Source organism: Kryptolebias marmoratus, linkage group LG4, assembly GCF_001649575.2.
Source record: "Kryptolebias marmoratus isolate JLee-2015 linkage group LG4, ASM164957v2, whole genome shotgun sequence".
NCBI classification, from domain to species: Eukaryota; Metazoa; Chordata; class Actinopteri; order Cyprinodontiformes; family Rivulidae; genus Kryptolebias; species Kryptolebias marmoratus.
In genome coordinates, this window is record NC_051433.1 from 10585128 (window position 1) to 10609176 (window position 24049).

At 41.5% G+C, this 24049-nt stretch overlaps 1 protein-coding gene across 1 annotated transcript in view; it reads left to right on the plus strand.

Moving 5' to 3' along the window:
* trim62.1 (tripartite motif containing 62, tandem duplicate 1) overlaps positions 1-24049 on the plus strand; it is a 29558-nt gene that overhangs the window by 324 nt on the left and 5185 nt on the right. The window contains exons 2-4 of the mRNA XM_017408530.2: positions 1050-1589; positions 19240-19335; positions 22293-22549. Of these exons, the coding sequence (XP_017264019.1) occupies positions 1182-1589; positions 19240-19335; positions 22293-22549 (761 nt within the window). The 5' untranslated portion in view covers positions 1050-1181. The remainder of the gene's footprint in view (positions 1-1049; positions 1590-19239; positions 19336-22292; positions 22550-24049) is intronic.

Sequence of the window (24049 nt, forward strand, 5' to 3'; positions counted from 1 at the left end):
ACTTGAAGCTTATTTAGCCATTGCCGTGCCTCTTTTTGTGTCCTCTGTCCCTCATTCATCCCCTTTTCGCTGTGGTTTTGTGGTTCAGGTCGGCTGTGTTTACAAATGCAGCTAACAAGCAAAGGTGGATCCAGCCGGTCAAATAAAAAGCATATGCCAATTTGCGGACTGTGCTTTGGTTCGGTGGGATTTTTTTTTTTTTTTTTTTTTGGTTGGCTATAAGAATTAAAAAGCTAAGGAAATTTAAAGGGAACCTTATTAAACACCGGGCAGGAAGGTCGACAGCAGTGGAGGGGCTGCAGGTGTTTGCCTGTTGGCTGTCTGCTTGGCGCAAGCTGCTTGTGTGTAAAGAAACCCCCCAAAACACACGTGTTAAACCCACTAAACTTCTAAAAGGAAAGAAAGGGCTTTAGCAAACTGCAGACCGCATTTCCTGGAGCAGCGTCATATCCAGGTGTCTCCTCAGGTAAGGAGGAAGCTGTCAAAGCGAAAGTTAAACTGCAGCTTCTTCTCCCAGCTGGGTGAAACAGCCTCAAGGTAGATGATATAGCTAAATTACAGTTAAAGATGGTTTTCCTGTTCTTTGAGTTGAGGTATTTTTTTCCAGATAAAGCAGCATTGGTTTTTTTTACAGCCTATCAAGGTGCTAATTGATTTATAGCTTTAATTGTTGATTTGCTGGTTCAGAAAGCAACAGTCAGGGTTATGTCATAAAAATACTATAAGTCGTGAAGTATTCTGACTTTAGAAGCTGATAACCTGTTTCTATAGAACCTGAAGCAGTTCTACAGAAAATCAATAGTTTGATCAGAATTGTTGCTAATTTTAATCTGATTAACAAATTGTTTCTCTGGTCAGGCGCTTTAAAACGAGACTCGGCTACCACGAGCAAGCTCTCATGGAGGAGATTAAATATTAAACAAGTTCCTATTTAAGTCCATTTAGTTAATAAATGACCAAAGGAATGTGTCGGTTTGTTAGCGCTTTTCTTCTCAGATCAAAATTACAATGCATTTTATTTAAATTTGTGTTGTTTAATGTGTTTTCAGCAGCGACAGCAGCGTCCAGGTTGAAGATTCCTGAAGAGATTCTGCACGAACACCTGCGTGGCAGATTAAAACAAGTGTGCACAGCTTCAGAGCACCGTCCTCTTAGATGCCGCTCAGTCCCTGCTTTTGCAAATGGCTTGCTGTCTGAAGGACGAGCTCCTCTGTTCCATCTGCCTCAGCATCTACCAGGACCCCGTCAGCTTCGGCTGCGAGCACTACTTCTGCAGGAAGTGCATCACCGAGCACTGGAGCAGGCAGGAGCCTCACGGAGCGCGGGACTGCCCCGAGTGCCGGAGGACCTTCGCCGACCCTCTCCTGTCGCCGAGTCTCAAGTTGTCCAACATTGTGGAGCGGTACTCGGCCTTCCCGCTCGACGCCATCCTGAACGCGCAGAGGAGCTCCTACCCGTGCAAAGACCACGAGAAGGTCAAGCTCTTCTGCCTCACGGACAAAAGCCTGGTGTGCTTCTTCTGCGACGAGCCGGCGCTGCACGAGCAGCACCAGGTGACCACGATCGACGAGGCGTTCGAGGAGATCCAGGTCAGTCGTAGCAAACGCGCTCCGACAGCTCGTTAGTTCAGAAAATCTGGCGTTTTGTTTTGGATTCGGGTTGCTGTGCTCATTCTCACCCATGGGAGCTGCCCTGACTGTTCAGCATTAAGACTCCAGCCTCCACAGAGCTGCTCCGTGTGAGAAGTTTTTCTCATGAGAACTTCAGGTGGAGTCGTAGCTGAAGAGTGGGGCGTCTCTCATTTACCTTTTAGCAAAAGGCCCGTATGAGTCCGCTGACCTTGGATAATAAGATTCTAGTTGGTCGCTCCTGTTATTATCAGAGGTCAGTGGAGTTTTGTTTCCCTGGTAAATACTGAATTGAGTAAAAAGATGATTCAGTATGCAGCTCATGTTGCAACAACTACAAAGTTATGCCAAATGAATCCGAGGGAATTTGGGAAAATGGGAATTTTATGTTGAATTTGCATGCATGGCTTAAAAAAATGCGCTATTAAAGATGTAATTAATGCACATTTTACCCTCTGGTACACATGTGAGTTGATTAGCTGTATTTAAATGCGTGCCTTGTTTCATGCTCCTGGTTTGGCCTGATCTTCCTCTAAAATTCAGTCCAAAATCTCAACATATTTACCTTAAAATTAACAGATTTATCTCCTCTCTTGCTGTTTTTTCCGATACGGAGTCCAGTATCTCTTGACAAAAGTAAATGTCTCACCTGCTTTTTAAACAACAACAACAAAAAAACTACAGTATGATCAATTTTAAGAGTGATAGCTGTGAAGTGTCACGTTTGTGGACCTGCAGTATCCAGAGTTTACGTTGTACGCCTGCTTGTCGTTTTGTCTCAGCATTTATTTATTTTTTGCCTGTGATTTCAGTGCTTTCAACTCAGCCCCAGCATAACAGAAAAAAAACGAAAGAAAATTTGGTTCGTTTCTGTTCAGACATTTTGACTCCCAAGGAAAATTGAATTTAAATGCACCAGCAGACGCAGGTTTTCGCGAAATAAAGAGATGAAATACCTCAGTACCTTTTTTAATAATTTATCACTCTTCGGATTCAGGATTCTTGACAATAATTGGCAGTGGCTGTGAGAATCTGAGTCATGTTTTCCACATGAATAAGAATGGTTCAAGTGTTTGCTTTCCTTTCGTTGTTTGAATAATTCCATTCCCACTGAGCCAAAATCCAATAACTGCGAAACAAAGCTCCTAATCCTGTTCCTTTGGTGCTCCAGTATGCATAGCAACACATTCCAGGCTTGTGCTATGGCACATATTCCAATTTTCATGTCTGCTTATCACTGCAGATATCCACCCTATCACTAAAAACCCCATTTCCTGGCACACAAGGAAACAACTGACAGATAACAATCATATTAGAGGTTCTAAAGGTTTATGTTGTGTGGGAAAAAAATGTGCACGAGTCTTACTTTATGACAAGTCCTTCACTGGTGCACAGACTGCATCTCTTAGATTGCTGCAGCCTTTGACTATTCATGATGCTGACCTTGACTTCTCTAAAAATATCTTTGACGTGGAGAAGTTCATTCTGCACTGGCGCTCTGAATCAGTGAGCAGACCCCGACTGAATTATGAACTCCGCCCGACGGAGAAACAGACATCGGTGTTATTTAGAGGTCTACCAGGGCTCGGCGAGTTGGGCCAATTCAGGACTCACTGGAGAGATTATTTTGTTTCCCAGCTGGCCTGGGATTCCCGATGAGGAGCTGGAGGGATTTGATGGAGGTTGAAAGTCTGGGTATCTCTACTTCCTTGTTTCCCTTGTGACTCTGTGGATTACATGGTTTGGGATAATTGATGTTTATTTGTGTATTATAAAGGGAATTTTATCACTGTTTTCTACTCTTCATACTGCTTCAATAAACAGTTTTGATGGAGATTTGTTTCTTTTATATGCTGTAATGTGATAACAGTACTGTGCAGAAGTTTTAAGCCACCTTTAATTTATTTATACTTTGCTTCTATAGAGCCAGATTCTCGTCTAATGTTTTAAAGTGCTCTTCATCAATACTTCAAGCTTTTTGATGGTCTTTTTAAATGTTTTCCTTATCACTCGTTTTCTGTCCAGCCCCTATTTCTGACAGCATGTTGGGTAGTATGTGCTTAAACATGAGGAAAGTGGACAAGTGGAGGACAAAAAAATGTCGGGCCTATCTGCCGCTGAGAAATAGGAAAAAAAAAACACAGGCCTGAGAGCTGCATCATCCTCCAGCTGATAATATCTGTAAAGTTTTCATTTTATAGCTCTTTGGGAATCATCTTGTTGGTGCTTTTTTTTTTGTGTCAGACTGTGTTGTCTTCAGTAGGTTTTTATGAAAAGAACTAAAGAAATGGGAACAAACTGAGTCTTTGTGACGGGCTGCTGGCAACAAAGTGCCCAAAGAGCTGATTTAAAATGGATTCTTTGCTAATCTCTTTGTGTCGACACAACACTGGTTCCTACCTTCAGTCTAAGAGCATTTTTACGTCTGAATGAGTCATAAGTCAGAATTGAAGTGGCTAAATTACCAACAAAAACACATTGAAAATGGTCACTAAACAGAAAATGAGTGGAAAAATCAGCTAACGTCAGGAGGGGAAAAAAAAGACTTGAAAACGCATTACTCACGAACACTTTTTAAATATTAGAAGAAAAAATAAAATGAAAAATGTGAATGGAATGGAAATGAAGCTGTTCCTTTTTGCATTGACGGTTCTGTGAATATGGATGCAGCCGTCTTCAGTTTTCAATCAGGCTCTTTATGGGCAGCTTGACGAGGGTCAGAACTGTCTAATGTTTGCACAGAAATAATTAGTCCCAGCACAAGATGTTTCTCCCTTCTTGGACAACAGCTTGTCCCTCCGCTTGGAGTTCTTTTCAAGGCGGCGATTTGGCATTTTGTATTCTGGCAAGGGCCTTGGATGCTTCCCAGATCTGCGATGCTGAAAGGGAGTCTGAGCACCTAGGCCCCATCGGAAACAAGCGTGACCCTTGATGAGCTTGGCACACCCGCCTTTTTACATGATTTGTTATGTAATGTCTGATCCTTACCGGACTAACAAACATCAGAAACAGGCAGGTGTTGGTGTACTTTTGTTACTCTCACTCGTTATCAAGAATATAGATTACAGAGCCTGCATGCCATCCTTTTTTGTTCCTTTTATTTTTCAGTAAACAGAGAAGAGCTGCATGTCACATAGAGGCAAACGTGTGAGAACTGTGCCCGCAGGCTCAAACTTCATTCAACATAAAGCTCAACACTGCTTAACTAAATGCCAAAACAATATGATGGGGATGTGCTAAAGTGCAGCAGCGACTGCAGCGGCAATCAGCTCTATGTGCAGCAGTAGTGTGGCTGCAGGGGCACATGTCATGTCAGCTTGGTGCCCCATTTCAAAATCCCCCTTAAGAGATTTTTGTATGGTGGGAAGGTTGGTGATGAGCACAAAAGGATAGGGAGCCAGAATTTTGGCCCTTTGTTGAACTGATTTGAGTTCAAGACGAGTTTTAACTTTACCTCCCTCTCCTTTTTGTTGTGATGTTTTTGGATTTGCCTCTTTCTTTTGGGAAGACAAAACTCTGCTTTGGATTTGTACAACACTGTGACCCCTTTGTCTGACAGGGACAGAAACAACTGTGCTAATGTTAAAAGAGTTGGCAAATATTCTGTGATTTAAATAGGATTTTGTTTTCGGGGGGGGCATGAACATCCAAGTGGTCAGAGTTTAAGTAATTCATTCTTGCAGACAGTTCTTCCAGCAGTATGTCTATTTATGTTAGTTCAGCATTCCAATGTAATTGCTTAATATTAATGTTTCCTGCAACCAGTTTCTGTTTCACTGCTACATAAGTGGTGATTCATAGTCACTGTTTCTGTTGTAGACAGTGACAGCAGCTGGATTGACAATAATTATTAGTTACTGGAGGTTTTTAGTATTAAGTCATGCATTGGTGAAGACATTTCCCAGAAATGAGGAAATGTATGATCACTAAATCAACTCCAATAACTAACTACTATCGTAATCAAAGGTTGCAGACCAGTTAAATTATTAAAAGCACATTTTCATGTTTTTTAAAAATTATGTATCAAAATTATTTAATTATTCATGTGACGTGAAATGAGATGCCAACGAAGAGACTCTGAACATCAGAATGACCAGATTCTGGGTTGATTTGGCCAAGTACAGGGCTGTCTCTTAGATAATGAACGCATTATTTTAAAAGGACCTTTAGTTGTACTCGGTCCATTAACGGCTAATTAACTCTGCAGAGGCACGGTGTTGCAGATACCACTGTGGTTCCCACAGCCGTCTGAGGAAAATGCTGCATTCCTGGTGGGTTCACCACGAATGTTGCAACAGTAGAAAACTGCACGGGGTTTTCTCTCAGTTTCTGAGATGTCAGTGTCAAAATTAATGCAGCACAGTAAGTAATTTGAAATTGTTGCACTTTACAGGGCAGCTTTCTTTTTTCCTAAATTGTGTGCATTGCAGGGGAAACTACACTGCCAGTGTGTTCACTTGTATGCTCTGCTGGATCTGCGTATAAAACCAGGATGGCACTGACTTGTCCTCAGTCATATATTTGTTTGAAACATTACTTTTCAGACGGTAGAATGCTTAATATTGTGCCACTGTTTCACTATTGTAGCATGCTAAAATACTGAAACAGTTTGCGGAAACCCCGAAAAGGGTTTTACCTCCAACTTGTGGATCCACATATGTAATAAGCACCATTTTACTACTGTGTGGAAAATCCTTATGACCTATATGTTGCTATACAATATTCCCATAGGTTTCAGTCATGTCATCTTTCTGTTACATCACACCATCTAAACTCTGCTCAGTGTTTTTGGCGGACCGCTGTCACACGTGCCTTTGGTGTGCGTCGGGATGTAATCTCCTTAGCCTGTCATGTCACTTCGTTGACCTCAGACTGCGAGTCTTGTTGCTGTGTTGAGAACTTTCCCCCCCTTAATAGTGTCCGCGGCGTAAGCTGTAAGGCACATACGCATTCGCCACACAATGTTGCGACGCACTCACACACCTGGCAAACAGTCACCCAGCTCATAATTGCTTGCTCGCACATAAAGGACATTATGGTTGGATGGCGGAGGATTTGTCTGCAGCCCTGTTATTTGGATCAGGAAGCAGAGATTTCACTGCAAGCTAAAGCATCCTTGATAAGGATGGGATTTATTCTGGCAATTATACAGAATGGCACGGGATGTTGTTTACATTTGATACATGAAAGCAAAATGCATTTATTTTACAGTTATTGAAAGTGCAATATAAGTGCAACCAGCTGGGAAATATTCTAGTGTAGAAACACGCCAAAGTACTTTTAGATTTTTCTTTTTTAAATGTATACTTGTACTTCAATCTTGCTAAACAATCCAGAAGACTTGATGTTTTTGCGTCCTATGTTTTGGGCAATTATGCTTTTATTTTAAGCAACATGTTTACAGCCCGCCAGACTAGTTCTCCCCTCCCTCCAACCCTTTATCCAAGCTTCAGTGGGAGGTCAGGCGCCATCTTAAATAGAGGCTGGCTGCATGGCTGTAACACTAATTGGGGCCGGACGAAGCTGTGCACTTATTACCACACAGCTGTAGCCTAAAGTTGGCAGTGAACTCCTGCAGAGGACAAAATGGAAGCCACAGCAGCCACTGTGCTTTAATTGTGGTGATGGGGACTGTCAGTGAGCTGTATGCAACCGGTGTTTCGGGGCTAGACAGATTCTTCCTGCTGTCAGCTTGCCCGAGGGATGCATTTCTGCTCTACCTAACAGCAGTATAGGACCAGATAAGGAGGCGAAATGGACCGCAGGTTCTTGTTATGCATGCATATTTGTGGGCTTTATTTCTTCAGAGACTGCATATGCTATTGGCGCTCAGAGAGTGATGACGGGCAGCTCTGCATTAATGTTGATTTGTAGTTTATCTGTAGCCCACACTGCAGGGGAAATAAATGATTTCTGGGGTTGTGTCACTCACATGGACCTGTCACTCAGTGTTCAAATCCACTAGTGTGCCATTCTCCGTTGGCACCTTTTTATAACTAGTTATTCTTCTGTTATCGGACCGCAAACAGGAGGATGTTCATGTATTAGCTTTTTTCTCCTCTACTTTGCTCAAAAGCATTGGGCATGTATGAAAATGGAGGAGGAGCATGTCGGCCTTATAAAGTGTTCTTCTGGAGTTGTTTTTTTTTTTTTTTTTTTTTTTTAAACCCGCTGTCGCTCACTCCCCGGTTTTCAGTGCCTGACCGAGAGCTCTCTCTGTGTGCCTGCCATCACCACGCATGGCAGTGCTGCTGCAGTAATGAGTCAGGCAATTTCAAGGGCACCCACGGCTGCCATCTCCCCTGTGGCTCTCCTCAGTCTGCTCATCTTTCAGCAGCTCCCCCCCCCTCCCCCCCCTCTTCTTTACTGTGCTTTCTCTCCTTCTATAAGCTCCCATCTTTTTTCAAATATGTGTGCCAATAGGTGTTACAAATCTGGTTTGGTGACTACATATTTTCACCTTACTAATTTCCACCCACACCAGACAAATGAGTTTGTCCAGCTTGGCAGCATGTCATGGTGGTGTGACAGAGGGCCTTCTTTCATGCACAAAATGAAACCATTAGGGAAGACAGGTCAGTCTTGTTTCATTAGAGGAGTTCATAATATTCTCTACAGTAAGAGGCTGGGAGCTTGTACAGAACTTATTACTGATACCACTAATAATGTTTGAGGCAAGAACGATCCAGGCGGCATGTTTACTTCTACCCACGCTGTCGATAGATTAGCAGATAAACAGCTGCACCGATAACGGGGAAGAAGTGAGCTGATGCCACATCTATAATCATGGAGCATTTTGTCTTGTTTAGATGATTGCTTGGCAGACGCCGAACTTAAGTCAGATGTCTGTGCATCTGTTGTAAATTAGAGACATTTGTGTAGCCATCCTGCAAAGATGAGTAGGTCTTTTCAATTTTCCATATGTTTTCTGGCAAATGGAAGCGTCTGATTTAAATAGAAGGCAGAAAATATGCAGGGGTTTTGTTTATCATTACATATTGGACAGAAAGGAAATAAAACCCTGAAAAACTCTCAGGGTGTTTTGGACCCATTTGTTAGACACTGATATCAAAACGTAAAATGGAATTCTTTAAAAATATATGGGGATATGTTTCGGAAGAGATCAGTTTTCTGTTGCATAGATGCAAAGACCTGAAAATAAAGAGTGATCATTTGTTTTTGGGCAAAACTTTAGAGTGCAAATAAAGACATAGCAGCCAACTGCTTGTTAGGCAAACAAATGTTTTTTTATGCTTCAGGTATTATTAATAAATGATTAATTTTACTGACCTGGGAGGTTGATAAAACTCTAGCAGTGTCCTGAAATAAAGACTGAAAGGCATGTCTGGACTTGTCTTTCTTTCTAGTGCAGCATGGTGCAAGAGAGCTTCCACATATTTCACATACACTGACAATAAAAATGATGATGATGATGATGGAGCTGATGTTTGGCTACAAAGCCTGGCAAAATGGTGATGAGAATAACACCTGCATTGATATTTGTTTTAATTATCAAAGAGCAACTTGAAAGACCTAAAGTTAAGTTTCATTTTTGATATTGGCTAGCTTTCTCTGTCCGCAAATATTTTTGAGTAAACCACAGTCGTTTCCTAAACCTCATAAATTAGTTTCAACAGCTGCAATTTAACTAATGTTATCTATGGCCCTGACCACATAAAAGCAGGTATTTTTCTAAACTTTTTGCATTTCTCATTCACATACAGACAGTTTGTTGATGGGGAAAAGCCAAGATCTTTTTACATTTTTTTGAAGTTGAGATTTTTAAAAACTTTTTTTTTGTGTATTCACATAGACTCAGTGTTTTAGGAATACTTTAACACGCAATGGTGTCAAAATAATGATCCATCTCAAACTGCTTCAGTGGTATCTCAGGGTGCAGATACCAGAGTCACAGGCTTTGACCTTTTTAAAATAAACACTCACATATGCCCTTTATCCCAGTGTTTGAATCTAAATATATAAATTATACCTGTTGTCCATCAGTGATTTCCTTTACCTTGAGCTTCTCGGCTAGTTTAAGCTTCAGGTCCCAGCAGAGCTGATCTGGGAGACCAGAGAGTGAGAGGAGGGATCAGTGACGAGGAGAGATTTACCAGTCATCTTGGTGAATGAAAGAAGTGCTGTCCTTTTAGGTTTGCAGCTTTACGTGAAGCCTAATGCTGAGCCTCGGTTTAGATCAGCAGGGAGAGTATTTTGTCAATGGCATCACTATAATGATTGTTAAATACCAAAAACTCTGCACTGAAATTAGTTGTGCGAATGGTTGATCTTGTATTAATCTTTAGAGATAAAGTGGGGAAATCAGAGTTTACAGAGAATGACTTTGGACAAAGACAATTGCAGATGTTTGTAAATGTTTAAAATTCATGAATGACTGGTAAGAGTTGCTGTCCTTTTTCTGTTTTCTCTCAGTTTGATATGTGGATGACGTGAGCTGTTGTTCCCTCCCTCTGCAGCCATGAGACTCTGAGCTCTGGGTTGATTAGCTGGGGAATTAGGACAGATTACAGGCCATTGTTCTCAGGGGGTCTGGACTGGGCTGGACAGGCCTGTAATCTCTTGTAATTCTGTGTTTGTGATTTGCTGAAGATGATTTAATTGGACTTTCAGCAGATAAGAGTCCTCATTTTAAGCTCCCAATCACTCAGGTGCAGATCACTGATTTAAATAGTTCGTTGGACAAGGAGAGACGAACCCTGTAGCTGTTCACCTGTACTGTCTAAATGAGAAAGTCAAGTTGTAGTGCTGTTACCTACAAACTTGTTGTTTTTGTAAAAGCCTGAGCGGGTCAACCTGGTTGATAGGCAGGTAAGTCTCACACGATCAGTGCTAAATGGAAACCATGGTTTCCTTTTTTGCTCAGCCTGTTTGACATAAATGTGTCGTCTGAACCAGTTCACATGGGGTCTCTGGGTTTCTTTGGAGCCACACTTGAGCTGCCCAAATCTCTGTAATGCCACAAACTGTGTGCCAAATTAATCTCCCACTCAGAAAATACACTCACCACAAAAACAAGTTAATAATCAGAACAACATGAAGCTTTGCTGTTATTCACACACCTCAAAGTTTCAAGGAAAGAATAGAAGGACCAGAGACCAATTATAAGAGTAGGGGTGAGACACTTTGGCACAGCTGATCCAAACTGTATTAATAGTCACATAGGCCCACTCAGATAGAGTTAAGTAAGCTGCAGATTCTTCCATCCATCCATTATCTATCACTTATTCTGGGGTTAGGTCGCTGGGGCAGCAGCTTGATCGGGGAAGCCCAGACATCTCTCTCCGCAGCTCTTCCGGGAAGATTCCAAGGCTTTCCCAGACAAGCTAAGAGACATAGTCTATCCAGGATGTCCTGGGTCATCTCTGAATTCTCCTACCAGTTGGACATGCCTGGAACATCTCCCGAGGGAGGCGTCCAGGGGGCATCCTTACTAGTTGCCAGAACCACCTCAACTTGCTCCTCTCGATGTGGAGGAGCAGCGGCTCTATTTCAAGTCTCTGATAACTGAACTTCTCACCCCATCTCTAAAGGAGAGCCCATCGACCCTGCCTTGCAGCTCAGCTCCCTCTTCACCACAACAAACTAGTACAGAGTACACAATACTGCGGAAGCTGCATTGATCTGTCTGGCGATCTCACACTCCATTCTTCCCTCACTCGTGAACAACTCATCTACTTGAGGCAGCAACTCAATCCCAACCTGGAGAGAGCAGTCCACCCTTTTCTCACTGAGGACCAATGGTCTCAGATTTGGAGGTGCTGATCCTCATCCCAGCCGCTTCACATTCAGCTGTGAACCGCTCCAGTGAGTGATCATTAAAACAAAAATTACTCTGTTTTGCACCTAAAGCTTTTCTGAGTCTCATCCAAGATGAACAATAAAGACCTAGTCTTTGTTGAAACCAGCAGAAGCTCACACTCTAACACAGTGTAAACACATTTTAGGTGAGAATACAGTATGAAACCTTACAGTTTTTCTGCTGTTTAACAGTTTCCTTGCGTTCTTGGAAGTTGCAGTAACCCCAGTGAAAAAAAGGGATAAACACAATCTTTAAAAAGCTGTTAGTATTTGCCTAAAGTGGTGGTATTTCGGCATATTAGCAAAATACTTGATACTGATTCACCATTTCTACTTTATTACTTCGATTTCTTTGTAGTTTGAGGAAAAGGACTCATGAGCTTCCCTTAAACATATTCAGTTCTTAATGTGTTTTGTGCCTGAAGATCTGTGTAGGATGAAAATGGCTATTACTGCTCAAATATTGGATATAATTAATGTTTCGGGTTTTTATGTTCCGTTTTGGGGCTATGCCTAAAATGAGTGTTTTATTATGATGTGCCTTATTGAAAATCATCAGGGATTTACTCACTTGCAGACCTGACTGGAGGCTATAATTATAATTGATACAACTGAACTGCCTCGCTCTGTTATTTTACAGTGTGATTTGGCAAAAGAGGCACACAGTCTAAATATTTATTTGACGTCAGGGGACTGAGAGAGAGAGATGCAGGTCCATGCTTTATTTGGTCAGATGAAGCTGGTGGTGAGCTGCAGCCTGCATCGTGCACACACCAGATACAACAGAACAGCTTCCAGCAGCACCCATGTCACAAAGATGAAGGGAAGGCAAATAAACCTGTTATCCGTGTCATTTGGAGACGATTGCCATGCAACTGCATCATGTTTTTTGTTGTTGTTTTTGTCTTTTTTTTTTTACACATAGTGATTTGTTCCCCTGACAGATACAGCATGTCGTTATTTTAACAACGTGCTGACTTTACAAAGTCTGACTAATCCTACAAAGCTTGGTTTTTTTCTTTTCTGAAGGATGACACAAGATTGGCTTTGGTTGCATTGAAAAGCTGTTGGGAATGAAAGATCCCCATGGGTCATTTTCCGGGGGTGTTTACTGAGTGTGGCCAAAGTCTGAAGTCACTCTAGGAGTAGGCAAACAAGTAATGGTGTTTTGAAGCATATGTGGTTTCTCAGAGGAGGGTTGTTAGTGGGCTGGTGGTGAGACAAGCCCTGGATAAGTCACCAGTCCGATGCACTCAGCCACTGACTCGTTCATGCTCTCATCAGCTGCTTTTGGGATATTCAGGGGCACCAGTTGATCCAAACTGCACATCCTCAGGCTGTCAGGGAAAAAAAACAAGGTGTCTCAAGATCTTCGAAAGGATTTGGTTCTGTTGAAATGGGGATTTTACTCTTGATCATGTTTCTTCATTTTGTTTTTTTGTTTTTTTTCTTGAACTTTTGATGCAATGTGTAAAATACACTTTAGAACCGAGTGAAAAATGAAGGAACTGTAGTTTGTTTAGAAATTTTTGTCTCCCAGCCCTAAAGGGAAAATACTTTTTGGTATAGTAATGGGTTTCTTTTTTCCTTCATCGGTAGCCTGTTGAGATGATGTATGTCCCTCTCCAAGATTAGCATCTTTCTCTTGACAGGGTTTATTGATAGCTTTAGCAAAGGGCTGAAGCTGGTTGCCTCAGTGAAAATTATTCAGAAATTTCAAATTTAGCTTAAAAAAAAGGGCTGCTAAGTTTCTTACTTTAGGTGTAAAGATGTTTGAACAGCTTCTCCTACAGTATGTAGAAACTCTTATTTATTAGGCAGGAATGGGTGAGCTGTAAAGCCCTCCCGGGCTGAATGGGAAACGCTGTGTGAGTGACAAACAGCAGACTCTTATCGGTCACCGCCTCAGATTTCCACTCAAGTACCAACAGCAATCCCCTTGTTCCTCTTTAATGGCTTGTCCTGCTCTGTGTTGATTATCAGACGTAACAGTGGTGGGTCTGAGATCAGTTTGCCTTTCTTAAACCTCTCTGACATTGACCTAATTTGCAGCCTTGGTAATGTCCCACACCTGCCTCAGCTTAGTGTGCAAACTCTGTAGACCGTGGTCAGCAGTTCAAACATCATAAATCTTCTTCCTTTTGAAGGATAAATATAGTAGAACAGGTTTGCAGCATTATTCTTTTCTTTAGCTGTTCATAGTTGGGGTAATATATTTACATACTGTGTGCCCTTTCTCCCTTCAGGAAGTGGAGCAGCAGCCTCTGAGCATTCATCATTTACATGACGTGCCCTATATTCAGAGGACTGGCGAAAGCTGCCGGTTTAAGGGCCTTCCATACAACTCGCTGCTTTTTCCTAATGTTCCCCATGATGATAGAAGAGGAAATCCAAAGGGACGCAGCAAATTTTCATTTAGGCCTTTCTACTGCATAGTTCTGATTACTTTGCTCCTATTGTATGTTCTTCTAGAAAATATACAAAAACATGTAAGAGGATAACTTTGTCAGCTGGAAATTTACAAAAGAGGTGTCCATAGCATAATGACGTTCAGTAGATTTTGTTTTTACCACCAAAGGAGCTCTTATCAGTCAGGACATGGACATAGCACATTTGTGAAGACTTGGAACTGACATGTTGGCAACAGAAACTTTGAGTTTTATGGGTTGTGAGGTGGGCTCTCTGTTCTTACTTCAGTCAAATTGCGATAAGGCAGATATATAAGGCAGAGTTTGGAGCCTGGATGAACACCTCAGACCTTTAGTCAAGATGAGCAGTGTTACTTACTGGCTGATCATTGTTTCTTCAAAACATACTTGTGTTTATGTCAGAGATGAACTGGTTTCTAAGTGTCGTTGAGTCTGTGTTTACACCCGGAGGACTTTGATCCCAATAAAAGTGTAATGTTACAGTCTATAGATTTTTACATTTCGTTTGCTCACACTCTGGTATTAAAAGCTGAGAATCCCCACATGGAGCAACAGGTTGAGTTTTTCATTCAAATATCTGCTGAAACTTCACAACACATCTGTTTCCAGTTTTAATCTTCCACAGCACTTAACAGTCTGCAGACGACAGCACTGTACTCTTGTCCCAGGCTGCTTGGGTCTTGCCCGGACAGATGTTTAAAGTGAATAGTGTCCCCTGTCCTCTAGACTTCTAAACTAGGCCTGCTTAGTCAGCTCAGCTGTCCTCTGCCTGCTATGATGACTGAGCTCAAGCTGCGGGGACACAATAGTCTCCCCGGAGAGTGTGCAGGCTCTGCTGATGCTGGAAGAAGCAAAGCTCAGGAATGTAAAGCACAGCTTGAGCTTAATTTGAACGTGCCAGATACACCACAGTGTGCAGCCCGATACTGTTTGTTTGTGTTTTCTTGTCCTGCTTTGTCTTTTGGTTGCTGCTGCAGAGCTGCATCAGATAAGCGAAACATTCTTATGCACACATTATAATTTTTCACACAGCTCAAGTAAATCAGCTAATATTTATAAAAGCAGACACATAGGCCTTCCAGACAGCTGTATGTGTACAGTGTGCAGTATTCCCAGACATTATTAGTCTGTGTTGAAGCAACTCTTGGACCTCAGACCACACAGCTCATATGACCGCCAGCGTATCTGTGGTTGTGACATCAATAGTTGCTGTTTACTTGTTGCTAGCTGTTAGTTCTTTGACTGCCTCTGTCAGTATCTTCAGGCTGTACTCGGTGTGGCATTGAGTGCTATTAAAGGCCCTTGAACTGTGCAGACAGGAACACACAAGCCTGTCACTTATCATCATGTCATCATCAAGACAGCCAGCCAGTGAGATAAGTTAAGGTGGGCGCTGTGTGTCTTTTAACTCGTTGATTTCCTTTAAAAACCATAGCTCTGTTTAAAAACGCACTGTATATTCATGAAGATTATTTTCACTGTTTGTCTGCTTGGACTGCAAAAAAAAAAATCATAGGCACTTATTTGTGACCCTTGCTGGTTTGAAAACTTGATTTTTATTGGTCTAAAGTGATATCATCTGAAATTCCAGCCCTTTTATTGAAAAAGGGGAATCCCCAAGCTTCACAATGACTCCAAACATTGTACAAAGAGTTCCCATTTCCCAGCACTACAGCAGCTGGCAGGGAGAAATATTCACTTTCAAAGGCAATTTAAAGAATTAGAGTTAAAAGGATTATTTCTGAAGAAATACCTGTTAGACAACTTTGATTTACAGGTAGATTAGGAAGATTTTAAATGTCTTTATGGACTAATTTTTATGCAAATCTACATTACGGCAAAAATATATCTTTTTCACTGCAGTCTGGGTTCGTTCCGACTGATTTTGCACTCACATTTCACATATTTCAAGTATTGTGCATTTGTGTTCCACATGTTAATAATATATCTGGTCAATTCAACGCACTCTCACTGGCCTCGATGCTCACATCTAGTTGAGCGAAATGTGGGTTTATAGCAAATGATGTCATTGCAATAATACACAATATTATCACACATACGTTTTTCTTATAATGTGCAGAGCATGTAATTTGCATTACATGGTTATTCACCTGAAATGCTACAGCTAGCTGCTGCTGCCCCTCTGTGCACTTGCAAGTAACCTCAGAATTCAGAAGTTGTCAGGTTTTATACAATAACCATGAAGCTTTTGAGACTGGACTTGTTTTAAGACAGCAGAGTTCCACTTTTGGGGTTGACCCTGTTCCGACTCTGATCTTTCACTTTTAAATTCCTGCAGAAAATGCTGCATCAATCGTTGATGGCAGTAGTGCTGTTGAACGGATCGAATGTTTTTTGCCACTTTGACTTTGCACAGCGTATCAGGACGTGTTCTAAACATGGCTGCTGGTGAATTAGACTGAGGTTATAAAACATGGTGACAGTGTGTTTGCTGCTGTTATTGGCTACCCTTCCTGTCCGCTACCTGACAGAATTACACCCTCAGCTCAGTGAAGGTTACACTAAACTGCCCTTGTGAAAGTCGCTTGCAGCACATTTAGTTATTGTGGCCTCTGTTTGATCTTACGCTTGAGAACAATGAGCAGATGAGAGGTTCCTCTGTAATAAGAAGTCTAAGCAGCTCTCACTCTTTTTGTCCACTTAATAAGATGTATAGCAAGATTTAGTAGTATTATTTCTTTGTATATGTGACGGAAATCCCTGGAAGCTTTTCCGCCGCGTGAAAGGAAGTTTTCCATCCTGCGAGCTTTTCATTATTCATGCTGAGATGCTGCATTTGGTCTTGTTTGCCTCTTAGCTGAAGCCGGCAATCAATTCTGAGCAAGCCGGTGAATATAATCAAGCGCAGAGCTGTAAGGACAGCTGGAGGATTTCTGAGCAGAGTTTTTAAGAAACATGACAAAAGTCTGTTATTCTCTTCCTTTTTATATATAAAAAACAAACGTGTATATCTACCTAGGAGCTGCTGACATGACAGCAGAGCGAGAGGAAGGAGGAATTGACAGCAGGACGAAATGAGTTTTAGATTTATAATCCTTCAGACGTGACCCCCATTTCCTGCAGCTTGACGTCCTGGGGAAATGTCACGTCAGGCTTGTGTTGGTCAGATTGGACAGACAGGAGGGAGAAGCATTGACTCACAACACAAACGCGCACATCAGCACGTAGAGACTTCAGTATCAGTGTCTGCTTATACCAGAATTCAATTATTTACATATTTGTGTGTTTTTTAAACTCAGTTATTGTAATTGTTAGCTTCTTAACACTGTGAACAACATATCCCTGCATCCATGTCGATGTCCTTTTCCCATATGTGGTCATGGACACTAAAGCCATGGCTTTTTTTCTTTTGCTATAAATGTCATCATCACCATCTGAAGGATGCAGTTTGCTTCCAGGAGGATTAGAGGATTATGTAATTCTGTGTTATAGAGAAGGATTATGGCCTTAAAGTGCATGATGTTTACTTCAATAAGGTTGATTTTTTTTTTTACTGTTTCTAAAAAAAATCAGCTTTGACTGCTTGAATCCAGTTTAGGTACACCTATTCTTTACAAGATTTACTTTAAAGTGTTATTTAGTAACAGGAACAAGGTGGATTTCTCCAGTTTTTAAGGTAGAAGATGGAGCCAGACTCTTCAAGAATTTGCATCTTTTTTTATTTTTATTTTTTGAAGACTTTGGGAGTTTGGGTTCGTGTCGCCTCACCTGACTGTCTGACAGTCAGTCAGCGAGCAGCAGAGGAGCGGAGGTGCTCGTTTCCTCTGCCCGCCTGTCTCATTGTGTGGGAGAAGCCTCTGACCTGCTGCAGACAAATGTGCCGCGATGAGGCGGAGAGCCCACTGAGGCTGCCGCACTGCTATCATTAACATGGAGAGTCACACTCCCCCTGCACCAACTATAGTTTTCAATTTCTGCCTTCAACCGAAGCCGTGCTTCATTTTCCACAGCCCACGTTTGCTGCTTTGAACATTTGCAGCAAATAATCAGAACCAATATATTTCAGCTGTTATTCGTGTCAGTGTTACTCTACCTGTGTTGTCCCTGAGAAGTTCGTTGTGTTTTTTTTCTTAATATACATTTTTTTTAAGCATTAATAATGTATTCTGGTATGGATTCTCTGTCATGAAGTTTATGGTAATCCTAGCAAGTTGAGCTTATCATCGACTTGTTTTTCTCAAGTCACAAATGTTCATTTCTTTTTTTTTTATAATAGATGCATAGGTGCAGAAGTCAGAAAGGAAGTCAAATTTCCTTTATTTCACCTTGCGAGGATTCCGTTCTGGGATTCATGTAACCCTTGCCTAGTGGCAGGGGGAGCGCAGTGCTATTAGCCTCACTGAAACATTTTCTTTTAGTGGATTTTTGGAGCTGCTGGTGTTCAGTGAAAGTGACACTTAGTGGATCAAAGACGAGAGGAAACGAAGGTTACAGGAACAAATTCACCAGGCAGCAAGGTAGTTAAGCAGCTCCTTTAAAGGCAATTAGACCTGTTTTCTTATACTTATTTTTTTATTTCTACCCAAAAAAAAAGCAAAGTCTTGATAGCACACAGATTCTGTTGAGATTGCAGTTGTTTGCATCATTTTAGGGCATTCTTGTAGTTTTAAAGTTCTTAAGATGCTTTCAAACTAAACCCTAACCCCTCTTTAAATTTGGTCAGACATGTTTGTCTCTGTGATCTGTTTATTGTAATGACACTTTAAGTGTTTTTCAGGGTACATTTTGGACCGTCTTTTTCTCGGTTTATGAAAGCAGGGTGCTTGTTTTTGTGTGTGTATGTAGAAGGGAGCATGTTAGAGAAGGCACCTGCTGAAGCTCCTGTCCTGGAACCCAGTAGTTTTATGCACCTGGGATTTGTTTTTAAACTCTTCACAATTCTCCTGCCTGAGGGAGACTTGGAGGTGGTGATCGGCGGAGGTTGTGCCAGCATGTTTCTGACTCGAAATGAGACCCAGTTTTTCCTCTGACATAGCACAAAATCTCCAGAGATTTTATTTTATCTCTTTCATATCTCGCTCTCCATCTGGCTTGTTTGTTTTGCAGCTGAGGCTTAAATCTTTCCTGCCTCGTATCCGATCAAACGGAGCTGTTGCACAAGTAATGCACTTTTAAGTAAATACAATAGGATTTAGAGCTTTTCTGCCAGCTCTGTTAGTGTTGCTGGAACGTAGCTAAAGCGTTTATCAGATATTACCGGTGCTAATTGGAGGGTGGGTGTTTTATAAAACTCGGAAAAAAAAAAGGCCTCCAGATAAATTTTTGGAACTGGATTCGATGCTCTTTCTCTGATCGGGAGTTCAGTTATCGGTCGCTGATCGGGTTTGTTGTTTGTGTTGCAGAGAGAGATGAGGGAGCAGCTGGCTACGCTGCAGGACAGCGAGAGGGGACACACCGAGGCCCTGCAGCTCCTGCAGAGACAACTCACCGAGACTAAGGTACTGGAACTGTTTGCTTTTAAAATATCAGCACTCACACAGAGCCGGACCTGCGGCACAAAAAAAAGAAGACGAATTTTAAAACATCCTTAAAACTCCTACTGAACAGCGCTGCCATTTTGACTTTCTCTGTAAATCAATTGTGCAAAAACTATTTTATTTATAGCGATCTGAAGCTACAGGTTTTGAATCTATTTGTCAGTATTTTTGTCAATAAAAATATTAGATCTTTAATGTTAACACTGCTTAAATTTCAGAGGTTAATGACTTTATCAAGTAAAATACTTTTACAATATTATTGAGCGTACTTGATTGGTGTAAGGACATATAAAGGGCTACCAATAGCTTGGTTTTAAGTGCAGTCTGAAAGTGTTTAAAGATAATTTAGTCTAAAGTCATGGCTCCAGCTGTGATCAGCACTGAGGAAAACACGCTTCTCAATAAGGATGCTCATGGCTGCAAGAATGGGCGCTGCCCCCGTCCTTTGGAGAACCGCATTAATCCGATGTCTTACATGAAGGCTCTAAGGGCTCCTTCACTCCAGAACAACTTCAGGACGTAGTGGCAAAGACAGCGCCATCATCTATTGGAAAAAAAAATAAAACTGCAATCGAACACACCAGACCTTTCTGCAGAGCTGTTAGTGTTTGTGGAGGAGATCGTAACTTTGCAGGAAAAGGGAGCAGGAATCCGTAGATTATTAAATAGAGTAAAAATACAAATAAGTTATTGTTTGTATGAAGTAACCTTTATTTTCGAATATACTTTTTTCTCTGCTGGATCTACTGGTCAGATGAGAGGTGATCTCTTTCACTGAAATATAAAGTGTTTCCAGATAGGAATGTTTTAATGACAAATAGCAGATTTACATGATCTGTTCTTTAGGTTTCAAAGGATGTTGTTTGAGCATGAAACAAAGTTATTGGCCGTTATGTATCCTGACATTTTACCAGCTGAATGTTTTCAGGGTAATTGAGGTAATAAACATGTTAATTTATGAAGTTAATAATTATACTAATATCAATATTTTACATCAAAGTAAGAAATCTTTGAGCTCTTTTAAAGCATCTAAATGCTGGCTGTGAAAACCTTAAAACAAGCTGTCTCACAAAGCAGAAAATAATCACAATTTAATTGGATTTATGCCCTTTTATTGGTTACTATTAATTCTTTTTCAAAGTGTTTTGGATTGTCATTGAACTTCTAACATTTACTGATTTACTGAGTAGCTCTTTAATCGCGAAACTGTTTTTATCAGTGAACCAGAGGCTTCTGCTCGATATGTCAGTCTTTAAACCCCTCAAACAAACACACTCATGCGTAGACGCACGCCGCGGTCTTCTCTCCTGTAAGAACACCGAGGCTATTGACCAGCTATGTATCGCTCAAGGTATCACAGCCCTGAGCGTGACCTCCTGCCTGATGTTGCTGCATCGCTCACCTTCTCGTTTCGGCCTCGGCTCTGACAGAAACAGTCAGCCCTGTCTGTTTTATCGACTCGCTCGGACTGCGAGATATAGGTCTTTCAGCTCATTGGAAATGAGCTGATCTCATTAGTTTTACATCCATTTGCACAGAGTGCTCTTCCTGGAAGTGGGCCACGCTGTCACTGCATTGATCTTTGATGCATTTGGGTAGCTGACAATGAAATGTCTCCCTGCTTTTTCTCCTCGTTTTGTTCAGTTGGTGGTTGCCTGAACTCGTTTTGTTTAGAGTGATCTTCTGTTGCCAAAGCAAAACAAACGCCAGTGTAAAACCAGCATTGAGATCAGTTCCTCTATATTAGGGTTTTCAAAATCTATTTAGAGTCCTTGGCTCTTGTGTACAATTCATATGCCCACCAGGAAATGACTTGATAATGACACGCTCCCCTGAAAAATGGCCAGCCTGCCGTCTCCAAAGGCTGCAGACACCCGCTCGGCGCCATCGCAGCCTGCTGGGCCAAAACGACAAACATGTCAGTGTGACTGATGGCTTGTCTGCTCGGTCGTCCTCCTATTTCACACCAGCAGTCTTCAGCTCTTTACTAGGCGGGATTCTGTTGCATCCCCACCTTCGTGCCACGGAGCTCGGGTTTTGCAGAGAAATTGTGGTCACAAATAGGTTCCCGCAGGAAGAGTGAGAACGCCCGTCTTTGAACTGCGATGAACGGCGGGAACGTGGCTGCGGTTTGTTGGAGAGTGATTGAATTTTCTGGGGAGAAGAATTAAAGTGTGAATCACAGCTCTTAAATGCAGCCACTTTAAAGACGGAGTCAGGATATTCATCTTAAATGTTTGCTGTACCAAGACTGTCCTCGTTTCAAGGTGCTGCTTGTTGGTGAGACGACATCTTTTGAATTTCTCAGCAAACAATGTAAAGAAAACCTTTTAAAAATATATATATAAATGACTCGACTTGTCACACATCTTCTCTTTATTCTGTCTTCTCAATCCTCTGAACATTTTAATGATCTATTCTGTTTGATGTCCTGTTACCTGTTTTCCTCTCGAGCTGTGAATCACAGTCTTCAACTCTTTAGATTTTTCTGGAAACGGCTCGGTTCACTCTTTAATGGTTTCAGCGCCTCCGTCTGCCCACTGCTCCTCCCACTCAAGTTGCCCTCTGCGACTCTTTGCGGTGGTCATTTCTGTTATTTCTGTTGGTGTTTTCTTGCCTCTCCTCGATACAGTAGTTTAAAATACTCTATTTTCGTGATTGAAAATGAGCAAACGCTTGTTTACGCGCTGCTCACTGAAGCCTCTTAAAATCAATATCTGCTGTTAATGTAATATTAACACAGTTTAGAGTACTGTACAGGCTCTTGAATTATTGAACTCTAAGAGTTGAGCTTTTGCGACTGAAGTGCACAACAAACTCACCTAACTGCAGTCAGGAAGTCTGCATCAGAGTCTTTTTGAATAGTATTTACTCAGGTTTGTTTTCCCGAAGAGCCATCATTTGCGTCTTCTTTGCAGTCCTCAGCCAAGAGTCTGCGTGCGACCATCGGCGACGCGTTCGAGCGGCTTCATCGCTTCCTCCGCGAGCGTCAGAAGAGCATGCTGGAGGAGCTGGAGATGGACACGGCCCGCAAGCTGTCCGACATCGAGCACAAGATCCAGAGCTACAGTCAGCAGCTGCGCGACGTCAAGGAGGGCATCCAGATCCTGCAGGAGCGCCTCAACGAAACAGGCCGCCACGACTTCCTGGAGGGCGTGGCTGTAACTTCGGAGAGGTATGTGACCGGCTCTGTGGAGAGATGTCCAAGAAGGATTTGGTTTACTGACAATCTATGGCATTAAAACTGATATGATACCTTTTCAACGTTCAAAACGTATGTTCAAAGGGGGCTGAGGCTGCTGACATTTTGGAGAAAGTAGAGATTTGAGCAACAGCATGAACTAATCCCTGAACAGATGGAGCTTTAGGCCTGAAATAAACCAGCTGTAATGTCTAATCAGGGAGGTGGCCGTGAGGACAATTTGATTGGACAGTTTAATATTTCAAAGTGGATTAAAGTTGAACATTAGCGAAACAGAAAAGATTCAAAGTATACTTAAATTTAGGAAATTATGTAATTAATCAGGCTTAAATCAATTAAATTATTTGACATATCAAAACTAGGTTGTGTGATTGCAAGTTAGTTTTTTTTTTCTGTCTAATTTAAAAACTGTCAAGAACTGCACAAGTAAGCACGTTTTTCATTCTCCATATTAATTATTACAATGCAGTACCTTTTTTAAAATACTGCTTCAGTGGAACAATATCCTTAATAGCCTGTGCTGATGTGCGAAGTTATGGTGCTTTGTTTAATACAGGAGGGACCCTGGTTTAGTTGAAAAGAATATTAACAATATATTTCATAAGGTTAAAGTTATTAAACACACAATACATGAATACAAAGCTTCAAGTGTGGGAAATGAATCCAGTCTAAAGGGAGGAATACAGACTTGGACCTTCAGATCACATGAGTAATCAGCTCTTTCGTAATATTCTCTAACTTTTCCTGAGAAGTTCCACCCCGTTGAAGAAAAGACGCTCTCCAACTGGAAGTGTTTGGAGCGGGGAGTCGATCCAGATTCCATCTCCTTTGCTCAGCCCAAGAATTATGAGCGTTATTGTTATGGCAAACGTGACTGCTATGACAAACTTGTACGACTTGTTTTTTTAAGCTTGTGCTGATACTTGACAAACAGATGGAGTATTTGATCAAGGCCTCGGTGTGTGTCGATCGGTGGAACAGACTTGAGAGCCAAACTCAAACCAGCTTTTTTTTTTTTTTTTTTTTAATCCTAATCTACCTTTCAACAAACCCAGATGGTTTAGGGACACACACCCGGGCCTGATCAGCCTCAGCCGAGCCTTCCTTGGATCATAGTTTCTATTGATTATTCTTAGAACACCTAATGTACCTGAGGCCTGTTAAAGGATGTCCCAAAATTGAGATATAAAAAACATAAAAATGTACTTTTGGTTTTAAAATCACATTTGTTCTTCAGCAGGCCTGATGATGATGATGAGCACTAAATAACTTGAAGAAGAGGGGTTTTTAACTTAATGTTTGACTCATTACTTGGACTAAATTGAAAAATGGTGTTTGACCTTTTCATCCGTGTGGTTCAAAATTCACAAAGTAGTTTGCAGCCTGTGTAACGACAATAATGGAACATTTTAAATGAGCAAACCTGGGAAAGTCAGTGTTTGGTTAAAAAAAAAAAAAAAAAAAAAAGAATGA